General features: G+C 35.0%; 1 protein-coding gene and 1 long non-coding RNA gene across 4 annotated transcripts in view; one reads left to right on the top strand and one right to left on the bottom strand.

The window, feature by feature from the left end:
- The window catches only part of FAM135A (family with sequence similarity 135 member A), a 79,428-nt gene that overhangs the window by 39,597 nt on the left and 26,963 nt on the right, over positions 1-12,868 (top strand). For 2 of the 3 annotated variants that reach the window (XR_010027251.1, XM_063152965.1), the window contains exons 5-11: positions 2,997-3,139; positions 3,255-3,325; positions 3,640-3,813; positions 6,097-6,223; positions 6,580-6,733; positions 9,537-9,614; positions 11,775-11,824. Coding sequence is in view for 2 of the 3 variants with exons in the window: in XM_063152965.1 (XP_063009035.1) it covers positions 2,997-3,139; positions 3,255-3,325; positions 3,640-3,813; positions 6,097-6,223; positions 6,580-6,733; positions 9,537-9,614; positions 11,775-11,824 (797 nt within the window). In the remaining variant the exon portion in view is untranslated. The remainder of the gene's footprint in view (positions 1-2,996; positions 3,140-3,254; positions 3,326-3,639; positions 3,814-6,096; positions 6,224-6,579; positions 6,734-9,536; positions 9,615-11,774; positions 11,825-12,868) is intronic. The other variant, XM_063152966.1, reaches the window with a different exon arrangement.
- LOC134416378 (uncharacterized) overlaps positions 9,874-12,868 on the bottom strand; it is a 62,287-nt gene continuing 59,292 nt past the window's right edge. The window contains exons 2-3 of the long non-coding RNA XR_010027252.1: positions 10,798-10,921; positions 9,874-10,166 (exon numbers count right to left, since the gene is read on the bottom strand). This is a non-coding gene — a long non-coding RNA (uncharacterized LOC134416378). The remainder of the gene's footprint in view (positions 10,167-10,797; positions 10,922-12,868) is intronic.

The following is a 12,868-nucleotide window of genomic DNA, read 5'->3' as shown; positions in this document are numbered from 1 at the left end:
TTCTGACAAAGAAAAAAAAAAGAAAGCTTGATTCCCTTGGCCACTCTGTCTTACCTTCATATTGCTCTGTGTGCTGTTGACACAAATGTTTGATTTGGTCTGGTAACTCAGCTGGGGAACTCTTTCAGTTGACAAGCAGCTGTTTTACAAGAAACCCAAACCCCTTCAAACCCTTTTTGGGGCCCTTTTTCGATCAGTTTCTCAGTTCTTTTTTCAGGTAGTTACTGATAATGTTTGTCTCACAACAAAGCAGAAGGAAGGGTACAGGCTGCTCAGTGAAAGGGGGTTTGTTTGTCCTTCTTGTGGACATGGTAGTGCTTGGTCTTGCTGAGAACCTCTGCTTTCCATTTCCATTTAGCCACCTGCTTGATTTAGCAGAGCTGGATGCTGTAGGCTCACATGCAGCCCTCCTGCTCTAGGAGGAGGAATAGCTGATAGCAATTCTGAGACTGCTGTTATGTGCAGAAAATAGCTGCTATTGGTCTCAGCATAGAGTAGCACAGTGCTGATTCACTGTGTGAAAATGTTGCTTGCTGACCACAGAGGAGGCTGGTCAGGATCCCCACTCTTGGGAATGGTGTCCTGTATTGATCAGGTGCTTCTTTCTGTACTTTCCTCTCTTTTCAGTCTTTCTCATATTTGCCTATTCTAAATTCTATTCACTTTGTCATGTCACGATTTTCCCATTCCTCTCCAAGTAATTTTGCCTTCTTCTAGGCACAAGTCATCTGCAGTTTCCTTACTTTGGCTGTGTTTTCCTCTCTCCTACAGATCATTTGTTTGATGTCTCTCCTCCTTTTATTTTCCCAAGTCAAATACACAGTCTTAAGTTTTTCCTCTTTTTCCAGTTCACTTTTATCTCCTTTCACCCCTTACCCAGCTCTTCATGCAGTCCTCCATTAATTTAAATAAGTATTTTTTTCCATTTCTATTTTTCACATCTTTTAGTAGCTCACAAGAACTGCTTGGGACACAGCACGAATGTCATTACAGATATGATAAAGCAATTCACTTGCTTTAGCTCCAGTCTTGTGAAGGTCTTTTATTATTCTTGGACTTTGAAGAAAGGTGTAGTTGTGCTGTAGAAAATGAAAAGAAAAACATATTTATTTTTAGCCTTTATGAGGTTGTTTCAGATTTGAGGATGTTCTGAATTCCTCCTTCTCTCAAAAATTCATGGCTGGTTTTCAGAGAAAAATAAAAGGGGGAGGAAAAACCAGCGAAGGCAGACTAGGAAGGAATGAGGTGTCTGGTTTTATGATGCAAGAGTAAATTATCTTCTAAATATAAATATATATATTTATATTTATATATATATATAATAAATTTATATGCAAGAGTAATGAATATGTAAGAGTAAACACGTCATTTATATGCAAGAGTAAAAAAATTCCCACTTTTTTTCTCCTCTATTGTGGAAACAGCCTTTTGTGTGGATAGAAGCTTAGGAATAGTCCTGGCCAGTCAGTGCACCTTTGATTTAAAAGACAGCAGTTTTGCCTTGATGACCCCACATTTGTGAGACCTTGCTCCCCATGTGGAAGTGGCTCAGCCTGTTCCTGACTCAGCTTTTGCTCTGCAGCTCCTCTCTCCCTTCTGGGGGTGCCGGTTTGTGTTCCGCTGAGGTCAGCAGAGCTCAGGGCTGCAACTCAGGGTTGGACACTGCAGAGCAAGTGGGACCTCAGCCATTTGTCTCCATTACTTCTTTTGTTCCAGACAGGAGTGGGAGATCCCTTTTGCTGATGCTGTGCAGTTATATCAGATTATGTGCCAAGTGAAACCATACCTGCTCTGCCCTTCAGCTGTAACAGATGACACAGATGGATGTACGCTGAAAGTGGCATTATTCATAGGGGAATTACACAGTAATGATTCAGCCTTTGTAAGCACTTTGTCCAGGATACCTAAACTGATGATATGTATGAAAACACTTCAGCAAAACCCAGTATTTGTACATTTCTGAGGACAAGTTGAATTAAGATGTTACTAAGAGTGGGATGTTTGCCAAGGGCAGTAATATTCTATCAGAGGCCCCAAAGCTGTAGACTGAAAACTGCAGATTTTTTTTTTCCTCTTGTGGATTCCTTTGAATTTTTAAAGAAGAATCAAAAGAATTTAAAAAATCTTTTGCACCCTCATTTACACGATTTCTAAGACATTTTGTCTTGGAAGATGTTGATGTTATTGTGCCATTTTTTAAGAGGAGTTATAAGTGTCAGTATTTCTGTTATTTCTGTTCTTCGAAGTTCCAACTTCTTCTAGGTTTTTTCCAGAGGATAGTAACCATCGTGATACTTCCTGTGTGATAATCCTTTGCTATTATGATGTTTCCTCAATTACTGTTTTAAATCATTCCCTTTCTCATTTTTTGTCCAAAACTTTTAAGTCTTTTTTTTTTTTTTTCAGCAAAAGATTCCCCAACCATTTATCACACTTTTCTGAGCTCTTTGTGATGAGTAGCCTTTGAAGTGTCATATTCCATGCACATTGCCAGGTTCAGGTGATAAGCTTGGTATTAGTTTGGCCCGAGTAGGATGCAAAGATCTTGAAAGAAAGAACAAACAATCTCTGTTCTTGATTGATTCAGTGGAGTGCTATAGGTCATTTAACCTCTTTGCCTCATCTGTAGGTAATTTTGTTTTCAGTGTGGTTAAAACCTGCAAATTAACATGAATGCTAGATGAAAGAAGACAATTCAGGATTTTTATTGCAATTTTTGATGCCTAGAATGTCTTTTGTTTGTAACAAAGCAAAAATTCTTCAGAACTTATATTAAAAGCAAATTATATTAAAAATACTGATAGTGTTTCTTTGAAACAAAATGTACCCCTTCAAACTTCATCAGTCACTGACTGAAAACCACTTACATTACTGATGTTGTTACAATTTTAATATTAATAATGAAGCTGATGGAAATTATTAATTTTCTTTTTAATAGTTAATTAAAAGATTAAATTATTAAATAAATAAAAATTAATACTTTTTTCTCTCTTCAGGTGGAACAGATCTTGCCTTTCCCGCTTCAGTCCATGACAATATAGTTTGCAGTAAAACATTTCAGATTCTTTACAAAAATGAGGAAGTTTCTGTGAATGATGTGATGATTTTCAAAATAAAAATGCTGTTAGATGAGAGGAAGGTAATCTGCTGTTCAAATTTACTATATTCAGATAATTTAGGCTTTGTTATATACAATTTGAGTTATTACAAATAAGGGACCTGAAATATTTCATGCTTCTACAATTTCTTTGTAGATTGAGGAGTCGCTTAATGAAATGAATTTTCTGCTAACATTAGATTTACACTTCACGGATACAGACTACTCGTAAGTTTAAATATAGAAGATTTTGTTAAAGCAAGAATATATGTTAACCCCTTAATCTGTTTAAATCTGTATTATTTATAGATGTAGTTTGTTCATATTAGACATAAATGATGGTAAAAAAGAAATCTAATGCTGAAGTCGCTTAAGATTTCATAACTGGTTTGTCTCATTCTAACTTTTTTTTCTCTGGGGAAAATGCCATTGTGTTCCAAAGTATGGACTTATGATAAATTGCTGTCTGAGTCAGTTACTAATAACTTGCACTTTAAATATGATTGTTCTAATTGTATGTTGTTCTGTTGATTTCTTTTTAGACCAGATGACCTGAGCACACTACAACCAATTAGTAGCCGAACTTTAAAGTTGCACTTTAACCTCCACCAGGGCCTTCATCATTACGTCAATGTTATGTTTGATTACTTCCACCTTTCTGTCATATCGGTTGTAGTCCATGCTTCTTTGGTTGCTCTGCATCAGCCATTGATAAGGTAATCTCTCACTAATAGAATGCAAATCAATTCTTGATTGTCCAATTGGAAATGTTATAAAACCGGAATACTTAATAAGGAGTTAAATCTATGGACAGTATTGTTTTCTATGATGATTTTGGAATTCTCATTCATTTGGAATTTCTCATCCAGAGGGATTAGAAACTTTTTGTTTTTTAAATTTTCTGAAACAATTTTTGAGGGCTTTTTAATTAGAAATAAGAGTGTGTAGTATAGAAGAGAGAGAATACCCAAGGCCAGAGAAGTGGAGGATTGTATAAATATCTGTATTTGTAAGTGTATGTTTATATGTGTAAATATTTATGAATTTTTTTAATCAGGAAGATCTGCTGTACACTATACACACTGACTGAAATAGCTGCTGGTAATACAAATAGGGTGCCTTCTGTTAACGGTCTTCACAGTTTTCAGTTACTACTGCAATGGCAGTGATGTCTGCAAATGATACATTTAGCATTTTATTCAGTAAAAGGAACTGGAGAATTAACTTCTTTCTTTAAAAAATACTTTGGCTATTTTTTGCTGGAGCCTTTTAATTTCATCTACTGGTGTCAACCTTTGCAATCTCTGTTTACTTTACATCTCTCTCTGTGTGAAAAAGAGCTGTACAGTCAGTAACTCATATGAAGTATTCTTTGCACACCTTTTTTTTAGCATATCTATCTTTTCCTTCTTTCATGGTCTCCAAATACTCCATGCTACTGCCCTCAAGTTTCCTCATATTCAAGGCTGATCTGTGCCATAAATGCCCAGACCTCTAGCTTCAGGTATTCCCACTCCTTGTGCCTGTCTTCACATCATGGAAAGCAGCATCTCTGAGTGTGTTAGACAGCTGTTCTGTGCTGGAGGGCTGGGCTGGAGGATTCAGCTGACTTTCATGGATTTGTGTCGTTTTTCCCCCTGCAAGTTGGTTTGAATTGTTTTGGTGATGTGTTTTAGACATGGTTATATAGTAAATGAACTAACACATCTGAAGAGATGGCACAGCCTTATTTGGGAAAGAAACAAGTACTGAGAAGGTGGGAATTGTTGTTGAAGACATAATCTGATAAATGCACTTTTAAATTTACTTAAAGTAGCATCATGTATGTAAAATGTACATGGTCACACTGTCCCACAAGTGAGATTCAGGCATTTAACCTATATTGATCATTTGTTGTTAGAAAATGAAAAACAGGTTTTGATACTAATTTTTATGCACAAACATATTTTTCCCTACTGACCTTTTTCAAAAGTTGCAGTAAATCTGAGGGGTTTCCTATGCATTTTTCCTCAGTTTCTGGCTTTTCAAGTGATGATATAGTAATGCTATTTAATTTTAAACCTCAGCTTGATACAGTTTGTGTAAGGAGGTACTGAAACAAAACAGCATCTTCTGTGCTGCTTTTGTTATCTTGAGAGTAGGGTGTTGCTGTGTCCACAAAATTAAGTATTCAAGTTGTCCTTTAGGATGGGGAGAGGAAGAAACTTTTAAATTTACAGTGTTTTATTTCAGCTGAGCTGTCCCATGTAGCAAATGCTTGATGGTTGCTGGATCCATATTCTGGCTCACTTTTCTGGAGCACTTCTTTCTGAAAAAGCTGAGAATTGCAGATACCACTCCTTTTTGTCCTCTGGGCTTTCATGGGTGACAGTTTGGTCTTCTGTTTGGATCATGCTCACGTTATTGGCACCTCTTCCTTTCCAAGGAGTTGTCACTTTTTGAGTGTTTTCTTCTGAGTAGCATTCAGACTCACCTTGTGTTGGGAACTGTTAACCAGTGTTAACACTGCCCTTGAAAGAGAAGATAATTCTATTTGGGTACAGCCCTGGACTCCTGTATAATCTACGCTTTTCTTTAATCTGTAATCGCTTATTTCTGCCTGTTATCTAACAGTCTCCACTTTCTGCATTCATTCATTTTTTCATTCATCTTTCCTAGTTTTTATCACAAGGCTCCTGTTGCAGGATGCTCTGTTCTTCCAGGAGTTCAGGAATCCTCTTCCTGAACTCCTCCTCAGCAGGCAGAGGTCAGGCATCCTTTAGGAAAACAGCAATGTCAGTTTGTGTAACAGCTTTGAAGTTCCTGCTACTGCTTCACTTTTAAGAGGTTAAGTCTTCACAGCAAAATCCACAGAAACTGAATCCTTTATACCTGTAAAGTTCAAAATTTATCTTTCTGGCTTAAACTTTCAGGAATATTGTTTAAATTAATTGAAGTTTACATTGGAAGTAATGAGGCACAGTATGTTCAGATTATCAGTTCTTTTGTGCTTTTTGCAGTTTTCCTCGCCCAGTGAAGAATACGTGGTTGAACAGGAATGCACCAGCACAAAACAGGGACTCTGTGATTCCTTCTCTTGAAAGCGTAGTCTTTGGCAATAACTACACAAAACAATTATCAGCAGACGTAAGATTAAATAGCAGTTTAAAATTTCATTTGTATTCTGTGGGGAGGTGTGAATTTTATCTTTTCTGCATGAGTATTATTTGATAAAGAATGAACTTTGTTTAAGTGGTTTTGGGGTGGCATGTGAAAAGGGAAATGAGAAAAATTGTTCCAAGAGACTATGTTACCTGCTTCAGGAATGTACATATGGGAAGCTTACAGTATTAAATGTTTGACCTCCTTTTTTAATGTCTTGCAATCCATTGAAGACAAAAATCAAGTTTGTGAAATGAGGCAATTGCTTATATCTTTAGTCATTCTGCTAACACTTCATTTATTAAACAAAATTAATATGTGCCTTTTCTTTTTTATTCTAGGGTTGCAGTTTTGTTGTTTCAGAGTCTTTCCTCAGCCATGCTTATAATTTCCACTATACACTTTGTGCCACTTTGCTGCTTGCTTTCAAAGGGTTACATAGATATTTCATTACAATAACCAAGGATCTCCCCTCTTCTCACCGAATTGAACTGGGTATGTTCAATTTCATAAAACTTATCACTTTCTTGTGAGTGTTTATAAGACCTCTTCTAGATTAACCTGTCATTGATGGCATATCTCTTACATCTGTTTTTTGCTTAAACTGATCTGAAATTTAATAACTGAAGAAAAACAAAGGAACAAGTACTATCTCATCTCTAATAAAAGGAGGAGATAACAGCCTTAATCTATGGAAATAATATATTTTTCTTCTTGGTTTTGATTTGCTCTTTTTTCAAATTACTGTGTTTAGTGGTGAGAAAGTTAGAGAAGCTCCTAATCCAAGTAGCACACTGCACTTTGTTTGTTGTAAGGAAACATTGCATATTTGTACAAAAATCTAAATTCTGTAAGCTTTGAGGAGAATATTTCACTGAAAACTTACATGCAAAAAGACCTACAAGAAAAAACTGCTGCTGGCTTAGTTTGTAGTTTAACTTTTTAAGCAGACTTAGTTGCCATGAAGATTTCTAGCTAACCACATGTGATAAAAGTAACTGCAAATGTATTGTAATGTATGGAAATGTACGTGTACATTTCTTTTCTGTAGAATAAAGATATATTAGAGAGCCTAACCTTGATTTGTGAACTAGAAGAGCAGTGGAAGTAAGAAAGGAAAATATATTGGCATTGCAAACAACAATTTAGACTTTAGATTTAGACTTTTTCCTCAGCAACCATATACTTCTTTTACTCATGGTCTACTAAAGAAAAAAAAGATCATTTGGCATTTATATGGATTGTAGACAATACTTATTTATTTTTGTATTGTTTAATTTTATCAGTGTCAAAACTAAGGACAGTGAAACAGTAAGGTTGATGATTGAGATATGAAAGATATTTTAAAAACATGATGTGGTCAGTTAGTGATTCAAAGAAAGAATGTTTCATTTCTTTATTTATATATCTTCATTAATACTAAGGCATTTGTTGTGGAAAAAAATTCAGGAAGCGTATTACAAAGCTGTCCATAGAAAAATACTAGAAACTGAGGTGTTTTCTTTATTGAAGCAAAAAATACTGCTACAGTTACTGCTACACTTTTCTGCCAGTTATCTTAGTTTTGATATGGAGGGGAACACCTTATTAAAGGAGTGACTCAACTCTTAGTTTTCCTTGTAAGGTGAAAATATACTTTTTCTCAAACCATAGAATCAGAGGGTCATTTAGGTTGGAAATAACTTCTAAAAATCATGAAGTCCAACAATTAAGCCAGCAACACCATGTTCACCACTAAACCACATCTCCCAAGTGTCACATCCACATGCCTTTAGAATGCTTCCAGGGATGGTGACTCCCCCACTTCCCTTGGCAGGCTGTTCCAATGCCTGACCACCCTTTCAGTGGAGAAGTTGTTCCTAATATCCAATATAAGCCCCCTCTAGTACAACTTGAGACCATTTCCTCTTGTGCCACTTGTTAGCTGGGAGAAGAGGCTGACCCCTGGCTACACCTCCTTTCAGGCAGTTATAGAGGAGCAGTAAGATCTCCCCTGAGCCTCCTCCTTTTCTCCACGTTGAAGAATCCCAGCTCCCTTTGCTGCTCCTCACGGGGCTTGTGCTCCAGACCCTTCACCAGCTATTTGCCCTTCTCTGGATTTGCTTTATCAACTCAATATATTGAGTTTAATGGCACTATTGTTGTTCTAAGGATAGGCTTAGACTAAATCTCAATACTTAAATGTTTTAGATATGATCTTCAGTTTCCCTAAAATATTTCTTCAAAATATATATGTAACAGAAAAAAGCTGCCATTGAGTTGCATACTGGCAATGCAATATTGGGTTGTATCTTACAACCACATTGAAGTCACCAAAACCACTCACAAGCTTCAGTGGAACTTGAATCAGACCTTTTCTCATCTGTATGGGTAATTTAGCTTATTTTTAGGAATGTAGTTTTGAACAGAAATGCTCACAATAAATATCTGAAGAGAAAATGACAACTTAGATTTAACATTCATTGTATATAGTCTACTGACAGTTTGTTTCCTGTGGGTTTAATTTTTTATTTTCATTTTTTAAGTCTCTGCTAGAATTACTTGTTTTTTTCATATTTATAAATATCTTTTTCATTTACTTTGGTTATTTTGTTTGTACATTGATTGGGACAATTGATATAACAAGAAGTACTAATAATGTAAGCTTTAATTATTACTCACATTTTGCTTATGAAAAATAATACCTGCCATTAACACTAATGTTTCCAAAATCCATCAGCAGTTAACAAAAAAAAAAGCTATGTTTCTGCTAAGTTTCTGTAAAGAAATTGAGGCTCACTAGACTTCACAAAGTACACAATTGTAATTTGCACTTTTTAAAAATTTTAAAGTAAATTAACTTTTTTATAGTGGATATTTTATCTGTGAAGTTTAAATATGCATTACAGAAGAGAATATGCAGTCCTGTTTAAACTTCAGAATCATCATTTTTTTGTTTAAGATAAAATTATTCTCTCTTTAATTTTGTTTCTTCTGTTTGCTTTGCTGTTTCTCTGTCATAAAATTTTAACACAAGGCACTGATTTTGCAGAAGCATGTGAAGACAGCTGTTAGACTCTAACTGTAATTGAGCATTTAAATATTACTGGTTTCAGGAAATAAAAAACACTATCTTAATGTGTATCACAAGTGCTAATCTAGAAACTACCCTAAAATGATTTGTTTTCATGTACTGATCTAACTGCACTAATTGCTAGGCTAGCAATAAGCTCTTTTACTAACTTTAAGGCAAATAATAAATCACAGGTGAAAAAAGGAGTGTAGTAACTAGTCATGTGTGTACAATCCCTGTAACTAGCCAAGGCCAGCATGCAGGTCCTTTATGAACGCCTTCTCAGAAGAAAATATCCACGAACCCAGAGAACCGCCTACCTAGGTATGTTTCCAAAGCAGGTGATATGATCCCTCAGATTTTTATTGATATTATAAAATATATTCTTATTAATGATATAAAGTGTTACTCCTTTTGTAGAGAGAAACAATTTCAATGTTCTGCCATAGCAAACGTGTTGAACTCTGAAGTCTGCAGAATTGAGCTACTAAATTTTAGGCTGATAAATAGATGATAAAATGAGACGTCATTGCTGTTTTTTGGTTTAGTGTTGTTCTACTTTACTAAACAAAAATGAGTGAAAGTTCAGTCAGTCGTCAACATTTAAAAAATAGCTTAAAATTATAGCTTCATTTAATGCAACACAGACTCATGATTTTTAGCTATTTAAAGATAGTTAATACCTTTGTTTTCTGAGAAATCTTTCAGATTCCTTCTGGTATCTCAAGACTTAATTCTTCCAAACACTCCCAAGACATTGTCAGTGTTTAGGGTGTATTTGTCCATATCAACATGGGCCAGTCATCCCTCTGGAGCATCAGTGTGGGCTTGATGCTGGACAAAAGATTACAGAGCTCTTTAAGCACAAGGAAGTTTCTGTTGGGAAAAGGATAGAATAGCAGGTCACTACTTTAATCATCTATAAGTGTGTTTTGGTTTTAATATAAAAAGGAAACCAAACTGGTTTTTAGCAGAGCCAGCAAAATTGCATCAAATGTTTGCTGGTTAACATTACTGCTATAGAATGTAAGTGCTTAAATTCCTTTTGTGTTGTGTTAGCTCTATTCTGTCTTCTCTTTTTAATATAGCATTGGGGTATGAATATAGTTAGGGGTTTTCCATAATGATTTTAGATTTCAGGGTTTTAAATCTTGTTCCACAAGCCTGTTCTCAATTGAAGTGTGACAAGCAAATAATCAGTATGGTTTCATAAGTAAACCATTTAATTTTTTCACTAATGACAAGATTTGTGTGGCCATACCAAAACTAGTATTATAGCTTAAATTATTTTCACATGTTTTCAGAAAAATTATTATGAAGTGCTGTCTAGCAAAAGGTACATGTAGATACTTTAAACAACTTTTGTCAGCTTGTTTCTGAGAACATCATACATTTCTGCAATTTGTTTTTTTACTCAGAACTCGTGTTGTGTGAGTTAATTTGTGTGGCATTAAGATCAAACCTAAGCATGGTGAATGCTGTTAGTTCAAAATCAATATATACTTACCAAGTATAGGTGGCATAATTAGAGAGAAGTTGAGTAGACACACTGTTGCTGTTCTGTACACCTTTGTTCATTATCCATACCCTGAAGTTACTGTTGGGGCTTTCAAGGCATATTTTGTTGCTGTCTGTTTTCAAGAAATATTGAACATGTTTGTCCTTAATACTGTGTTTCAAAAATGAAATATAAATTCTTGTTACAGGCAATTTTAGGGTTTATTAATTGTTCCCTTATTACTCATACTTCAGATGCAGAAGGAAATTAAACATAATACCAAATTATTATTTGATTTATCAAATCCTCCAAAGTAAACAGGGCTGTTTAACAGGGAAAAATATCTTTGTGAAGGAATATATCTGTTCTCTTCATAAATGAGTGACTCAAAGTTCAGATCCAGTTTAAGCTGCCATACTGTGTTAGATTGATTTGCTCTTAACATTGAGCTGCTGAGAGATCAATTAAAGAACACTTTAATTAACTAAAGAAATTCCTCATACAACTAAAGATTCGTATTTATATTCATGTATCTTGTAAATTATATACCTTTAGAAAAATGATATGGGAATAAGACTTCTCTAGAAAATCTGGTAGGAGAGGAATTGTATTACCTTGATTTGAAATGATGACATTGCTGCTGAATAGCAGTGGATAATCTGAAAACTCTATCATCTAAACTACAGTACTTTCAAATACAATTTTGAATAGAAAATTGTTGTCCTTGACAAGGTGTCATGATAAGCAATCATGATAATTGCAAATTTTTTTCTTAATTATGTTCTGTCCTCAATCTCAGAAATTACTATGAAGAATTTTAATGGAAGTTTATAGTTTACTTAATAACTGTGGCACTTAATATGGCTTCAAGTTTTATTTGATGAATTCTTTTTCATGTCTTAAAATTGTTTTGTGAGATAATTTGTTGTTTCACTCTGCAACTGAGAAAGTACATTACTCATGGGTATGTCCTCTCATCTTTCCAGAAAACATAGATGTAGAAATTCGTCTTACAGAATTGTGTGAAGAAGTCAAGGTACAGGGCTTTTTTTCATGTATTAAATAAGTGAAATAACTATAAAAGTAGAATGTGCTGATTTTATATGCTACTTGGGAATAAACTCTTTGTTTCAGGGATGACAGCATCTATGTTTTTCCCCAGCACTTTTTTAAACTCTTCCTCCAAAGAGAAATTGCGCAATTGTCGCCAAAACTGAACTGTTGATCTGATGGCCTGGTGTGTCAGTGGTAGCTGTGTAACTATTTATGTCATGAAACTGAAAGTTTAGAAAGGTGGATTACTTGTATGGAAATCACACTTTGAATTTTCTGCAGTTAAAATTAGATTTTTTGGGATTGGATGTTACCAAATGGCAATGATGCAAGATCAAACAGTAATAAGTTTTACAAAAGGAGATTCAGCAAGTCATCCCCTCATCTAAAAGCACTTGTTCTGATGCTGTCTCCTTTTCCTGTTTCCCTACATTCTTAAGGAAACACTGTCTGCTTTAAATGGCTTAGATTTGTCTCCCCATCTCTCTCCATAGTCAGAGCTAGCCCCAGCTGAATAACCAATTTCTTGGTCATGGTGAAGTCTGAAGGACAGATTTTAGAACTTCTTGAAAGTTTATCCACCCTTTGCTGGCAAGTGGGCCCAGCTTGGAAGCTCACCTTTAGTACTGCAGTAGTAGTATAACTGCCAGAAAGTGTAATGTGGCCTTTTAAAGGATGTAATTTGTATAACTGGAGACAAATTCAGCCCTGCTAGCTCTCTATGGACAACGAATAATCTTACTTTATGTATTAAAATAGTTTTTGTATTTACATAGCTTCTCTAAATTCGTTAGTTTCTCCCTTAGCTTGATAGTGGAACCCTGGAAAAATTTAAAGATAGAATCTAAAATGTTAGGCTTTGTGCTTTCCCAGATCAACTGCACCTGCGTAAGCAGTATGATAAATTATATAATTGTTAGATGTGATGATTGTTTAGTAATTAAATGTAATTATTATATGACCATAAGAAGAATAGTGAGAAACTATGTTGGAAATTCAGAGAGGGGCTAAATTTATGTATACAATA

This window comes from Melospiza melodia, chromosome 3 (assembly GCF_035770615.1).
Source record: "Melospiza melodia melodia isolate bMelMel2 chromosome 3, bMelMel2.pri, whole genome shotgun sequence".
NCBI classification, from domain to species: domain Eukaryota; kingdom Metazoa; phylum Chordata; class Aves; order Passeriformes; family Passerellidae; genus Melospiza; species Melospiza melodia.
This window is presented reverse-complemented; position numbering and strand designations above follow the sequence as displayed.